At 38.1% G+C, this 6,324-nt stretch overlaps 1 protein-coding gene across 2 annotated transcripts; it reads left to right on the top strand.

Moving 5' to 3' along the window:
* Window positions 1-1,594: 1,594 nt before the first annotated feature.
* On the top strand, window positions 1,595-6,254 carry LOC114560455 (transmembrane protein 80-like). Of its 2 annotated transcripts, XM_028585837.1 has the most exons (7): window positions 1,595-1,675; window positions 2,283-2,379; window positions 2,655-2,677; window positions 2,797-2,890; window positions 2,975-3,067; window positions 4,844-5,045; window positions 5,907-6,254. In XM_028585837.1, the coding sequence occupies exons 2-7, from the start codon at window positions 2,361-2,363 to the stop codon at window positions 5,917-5,919; spliced, it is 444 nt and encodes a 147-aa protein (XP_028441638.1). In that variant the 5' UTR covers window positions 1,595-1,675; window positions 2,283-2,360; the 3' UTR covers window positions 5,920-6,254. The 2 variants fall into 2 exon arrangements, with proteins under 2 accessions (XP_028441638.1, XP_028441639.1); XM_028585838.1 differs by lacking the exon at window positions 1,595-1,675 and having other exon boundaries at window positions 2,261-2,379.
* The last annotated feature ends 70 nt before the right edge of the window (window positions 6,255-6,324 follow it).

Raw genomic sequence — 6,324 nt, 5'->3', positions numbered from 1 at the left:
TCTTATCTTATTTTACGTTAAAGCATTGTGATTTAAGTCATTGACATGGCTTTGCTTTAACTTTATGAAAACACTTTAACTTAATAAAAACAGCATGCCCTTATAGGTCAGGTCTGGATGCTTTGGACACACTTGATATAATGTGCTGTCAAGTGCGATTTTAACACTACCTGACTCATGGTTCTTGAAATAAATTAAAAAATATATTTTCTCTCTCCCTAAACTAACAGCGGAAAAATATTTGATCTACAGTATGTTGTGTAGTGATTTTTAAAAAATCGGTGCCGTCTCTTTACATTAAATTCCATCTTAAACAACCATACAGTAACAGAGTGTTTTGTGTCAAGGCTTCACAGGGGTTTGAGGGAATGATCCATTTCTCTCAACCTTATCAGCTGCATCCCCCTATAACAATGCCACTGTGTGCAGCCCCCACAGCCTTGACGCCCCCTCCCCCCTGCCTCACCCACATGTGAGATGCTGTTGTGTTGTCTTGTTCCCCCACAGCTGGAGCATCTCCCTCTCCACCCCTTCCACCCCTCTGCTTTTCCTCCATTCAACCCAAACAACGCCTCCGTTCTTTCAGCCACACTATGCAGATTGTTTCAGAGGACAAGCAAGAAAGAGAAACAGATAGAGGCTGCAGCGGACAATGAAACAGCTGGCTATGCTAAAGCAGTTCATTTTGGTATTCTATATTTCTTATCTCATATAGCTCTCTCTGCATGTTCATGGATGTGTGTGTGCGTGCGTGTGTGGGTGTGTGCATGCGTGTGTGTGTGTGTGTGTGTGTGTGTGTGTGTGTGTGTGTGTGTGTGTGAGTGAGTGAGTGAGTGAGTGAGTGTTTAGCCCACTTGTACTAATCTCAACTAAGCAAGTTGTATGGAGATAAACCCTGTTAACAAAGTCACATTACGGCAACTCACCTCCTATTTTGGGACAAAAGGTGAAATATAAAATTTTAGGATTAAGGTTAGGGGGTTAGGTAATGTTGTGGGGTTAAGGTTTGGCAGGTAAAGTTAGAGTGAGTCTCCGGGTAATAAATGTAGCAAGGTCAAGCAAGGTGCAGGTAATTGGCAAAAATAAGTTTGTGTGTATGCTGATGTCATTATTTAAAAAAATATGTTGCTTAAGTGACATGAAAAATTGTGTCCTGATATATCAAACTTTGTGGAGGGGGTTTAGGCCCCCATTATTTTTCTGTGTACTGTATTATTGTGAAAACTTGATGCAATGACCACTTACCTTGGGATCTGTCTTCCAATCATCATCCATTATTTAAAGTGGCATTAATTGGTGTTTTGTCCACATGAGGGCAGCTGAACAAGCTGAAATGAAAAGCATCAACATATTATCACCTTATAAAGTTGCTATAATAAACATGTTAGCAAACATGGTTGCAAATCCAGCGGACATGGAGCAACATTAGCATTCATTTTCATTCACTTGTCAAAATAAATATTTAGGCTACTTTTTTTTTTTTTTTTTGCTTTGGTCTTTGTTAACTACTGAGAAAATGTGTTGCCTCTTTAGCTGCTAGCTAAATGCTTCACCAGCAGCTAGGCTATCTTAGTTGCTAACATTTGTCATTTGGTGGTAAGAATGTAGTGTAGGCTACATACATAGCTACAGGGGGTTTATCAGAGCTTCTTTGCTGGAGGTGGATTAGAGCAGAGTGAGTCTTAACATTTAAATAAGGTTGTGTCAATTATAGTTGCAGTTTTGAAATACCTTGTGCAGTGACTGACAGTCGTTAATGGAGCTATGTTTAAGCAGCAATCCATGGCATTCAAACAGACGCCTGCAAGCCCATCGAAAAGAAATAACATTTTTTTTTACAACATGCAATATACAAACATACAGGTAAACAAACATTAGCATGCATAGATCAACAATAATTTATACACAAATATATTAGCCTACGAACATAAAGTGAAATATTAAGAAAAAGAAAAAAAAAGAAAGATTTGGTCCAAAGATTTTGATCCAACGTACAAAAGTTATGTTGTAGCTACATGCTTGCCCTGTTGACAGATATTATTAAAATAATAAAGTCCTGCAGGACCCATCCCATCCCCATTGTTAACCCATAAATATATATATATATATATATATATATATATATATATATATATATATATATATATATATATATATATATATATATAAAGATATATCTAAGCGCGGTGGAGTAAGGTCTGGCAATGCGAGACTATTAATTTTAACCGTAGGCCTACTTCTTACATACATTCTTACAAGACTGCGCTCTTTGGCTGTTGTAGTTCGTCTTCCAGCCAGTAGGCAGAGACGTGCATCCTTTTGGTTGGAAGTGACAAAGCTGAGGAGGAAAAAAAATCAAAATGGCGATGCACGGACCTGGTAGGTAGACGCGTTGCTATGGTTGCTACAGGCACGCTTTTAAGCTAACTGGCTACGTCAAACCGCTAACAAATTCATTCATATTATTAACAGCCACTTTGAAGAGTTTGAGTATCAATACTCCTCACTGTGTTAATTCAGGGACGTAAAGAAAATCAGCTAACTTTGTTAATTGCGTTTCTGCCTGTCTGTCTGTCTGTCTGTCTCTCCTCTCTCTCTCTCTCTCTCTCTCTCTCTCTCTGTCTGTCTCTCTCTCTCTCTCTCTCTCTCTCTAGGAAGATCAGCTAACGTCAGTGCAGTATCCTTTTCTTTTCATTCAACTGAGTAACGTTACGTCTAAAGTACGTCAACTACTTAGGACGACTCTCTCTGTCGCTGACTGACTGACGAACGATAACACCTTAACTCTGCACCCAGCTGTCATCTGTTACTTTCCAGTTGCTGCTGAAACTGACAACAGTCTATTTTGTCTTCTATTTCCTGTTCACTCTCGGCTTGATCATCAGAAAGAGTGAGTGCTGAACATGTTACACAGCCCCGGGTTATTTTTTTTGATGTACCTGTGTACAACAGTGAATGTGTCTGTCCCTGTCAGGCTTGGTGCTGCCTTATCCTGTTGATGCTCTGGTCTGTGATGTCTGTCTGCTGTTCCTACTGGCTGCTCTGGATTTCCTCCATTTTTTCTGTGGTGAGAGAACAGAGTCACACATTGAACCATGACTGACTTTCAAGCATGCCTCCCTTATGGGCATGCTGCCACTTTAGCATAGAGCCCATGACCATGTCGGTTAACTTTCTGCATACAATTAAGTACAGTATACTTGATTGCATTATCATGCATTATTGTTTACCATCCATTTCTCAAAGCATATCATACACATGTCATATCATAAATTCAAGTACACTTTTACTTGTACTGATGTCATCACAACCATATATATTTTACAGTGCTTCTTCTTACATCTAACTTATACAGTAAGTCAGGGCTGGGCGATATGGAGAAAATCAAATATCACAATATTTTTGACCAAATACCTCGATATTGATACCGCAGCGATATTGTAGTGTTGACTATTGGTGCTTTCACAAAATATTTACACAATGATTTTTGATAAATAATCATCAGTAATGTGGATATAATGACTAAGTGGGTAAAGGCAAATAATAGAACAGTCTGGTGAGTTCAGAAAATGACATCACTTTACCGTAATGCAGCCTTTAAAACCAGGAAAAGACAACACTTATGCCATATTACGATATTACGATATCCAAAATATAAGACGATATCTAGTCTCATATCACAATATCGATATAATATCAATATATTGCCCAGCTCTACAGTAAAAACTGGTAAAAAAACAGGTAACACTTATTAGTAGGCAAAGGACCATTGGGAATTCTAGTATCTATTGCACTTTACTTAAACGTCTGAAATGGAGCAACATACAGGGTTCATACATTTTGACAAAACCTGGAAAAGTTATGGAATTTGAAAAATGCAAATTCCAGGCCTGTAAAGGTTTTGGAAACATAAAAAAACCCAGAAAGTTTTGGAAAAGTCATGGAATTTTTTTTAACACAGCATAATAATATGTGATTAATAAATGTATTTTCACGTCGTCTTAACCTCAACGTTCTATTCGGGGAGCGATATTATGAATCCCACTATGAACCACATAAATTGTCATTCATTTTATAGTTAAACCTCTGAAGGTAAACTTTAACACAGATTTGTATTCTTATTGTATAATGTTGACTGACATTTTCAGGAACACAGTCATGGAAATTTGCCAAAAAGTCATGGAAAAGTATTGGTTAAAATGCGTATGAACCCTGGACATACTTGAATCAGACTTCCCAGCAGCTTTCAAGTTGGTCCTGATTGAGTCTTAATCGAACAGCAATGCAGTCAAAACAACTGCTACAACATCATGATTTCTTATTGTTTGTCTTAGGAATTACATTTTCTATCAACGTGGTTTATATGTTCAAGGCCAATGGAGACAAGAGATATTTAAAAACAATCCAATCTCTTAAAATGAACAAAGTGTTGACTTTACGTAAAGATAGAAGATTTTCACTGAAACATGACTCTCCTGAGTCTGCAAGTGTGATTTTGTAAAGTGCTAAAATAGGTGGTAAGCGAGAGTTGCCTGTAGGATGTCAAAAACACGTATATTAATCTAAAAACCTGTGATATGCTTTGAAAAAGTGGTTGAGCATGAGACATCCTGATTTCAATTCCTAGCATGGGTCAAGCTCTATAAACACTGGATCCAACATTTCCCATAATACAACTAATAGCATTGTTTCGTTTCGTTTGAGCGTCCCTGTCTAGTATGTGCCTGACCCCTGTTTGTAATGCAGACTTTGTTATACATTTTTTGTTTTCCCTTTAACAACATAACACAACAGATTCAACAGTAACTGACAACCTTCTCCCACCGTCTTTGACCCTGTGCAGGTGTGAAGGGCAACCTGACGGAGAGTGAGCGCTATATTCTGGCTAACCTCATTGTGACAGGGACAACTATCCTGCTGACGATCTACTTCCTAGTGTGGCAGACGTACGTGATGAGGGCAGACGTAATCATTAGCAGTGTCTTACTCGTTGCCTACGGCTTAGATGGAGTCCTGGCTCTCAGCACTCTAGCCCGACTGGCCAGGTCAGTCCCACTCTCATTAGTTTTCATCACAGGCAGTGTATATTAAACCTCATTGGCCATAGACTGGCTCAACGGATGTACATTGCTGGGATTGAGCCTGACATCACGTGCCTGATGCACCTCCCCTCTCACTCTCTCCGCTATTGGGGCTTAGCGCCACCCTGGCAAGGTCTGACAATGCAAGACTACACCAGCCATGATAGATGGCTTTATTGGATTTTTGGACATGTGAGATCACAAATCTTTTTTTGACAGTTGCACGTCAGCATAAATGATAGACGGGTCGGTAAATTGCAATATCTGGTGTCATACATACACTACATACTGTACTTCATTATCACATGAAAAGACTGGCCTACATTAATAGTCTCCATTTATTTTGATTGACAAGATATTTCAACATAATTAGCATCTCATACGTATGTTTTGAAATACCTGACTGCACTGAGCTTTCCTTTTGTTCATGCTTTAGTCCATGATTGAAATAAGCCCTGGTTCCCTTTAGGACTAGTTTGAATTATTGATATGGGTGGCATTCATTCAAGTGATACTGTATACCTTGTACAATGTCGTCACATCCACAAATTTTCCTCTCAAGATAGATCCCAGGACAATAATCCAATCTCTTATTCTGAAAAGATGGATATTGTTGTATTCAGGTGGCTGATGGCCGAAATACATTCAAATACATCAACATGGATGAAAACTTAACTAAACCTGCAGTCATTTGCAAGATTGATTTTGGATAACTACACATTGTTTCATACACTTTTTTGTGTTTCATGTGCTTTAAGTTTGTTCAGATACAGCTGAATATACAGTAATAACTGATTTGTTTTTGCTCTTCTTTGTGTCTTTTAGTGTTTATTCATGAAGACGCCTTCTCTTCATCTTCATGTTGTGTGTTATAGCTGAACTCACAGCCCGTCTGCACTTCTTTGGTACGACCAGAAATTAAAGTAACTTTGTCTTTAAGACAGTTTCAATATTTATAAGGTGAAAACTGTTTGTTTGGACTGTTAATACTACGTACTGGTTCATCTGTGCTAGCAGGATCTCTCAGGGATTTAACTTTGGTCCAGTCAGACCTGTTTGCCATAGAGACATAGTAACAGATTTTTCTTTCATTTCCCTATGCTCTTTTTATTTTATTTTTTTACACATGTTGAAGATAAATATATGTATTTGTGTTACTATTGATTATTTATATTAAACATACCACAATAATAAGTCTCATGTTATTTCATCACCAGTAGAGGGCAGAACTGTTTTGATTTAG

The sequence above is a fragment of the Perca flavescens genome, chromosome 8, assembly GCF_004354835.1.
Source record: "Perca flavescens isolate YP-PL-M2 chromosome 8, PFLA_1.0, whole genome shotgun sequence".
Classification (NCBI taxonomy): domain Eukaryota; kingdom Metazoa; phylum Chordata; class Actinopteri; order Perciformes; family Percidae; genus Perca; species Perca flavescens.
This window is presented reverse-complemented; position numbering and strand designations above follow the sequence as displayed.

Excerpts from the sequence above, each read along its gene's own strand:
- LOC114560455 (XM_028585837.1), top strand. Across the intron at positions 2,678-2,796 it reads GATCAGCTAACGTCAGTGCA|CTGTCATCTGTTACTTTCCA; the intron begins GTATCCTTTTCT and ends CTCTGCACCCAG. Across the intron at positions 3,068-4,843 it reads TTTCCTCCATTTTTTCTGTG|GTGTGAAGGGCAACCTGACG; the intron begins GTGAGAGAACAG and ends GACCCTGTGCAG.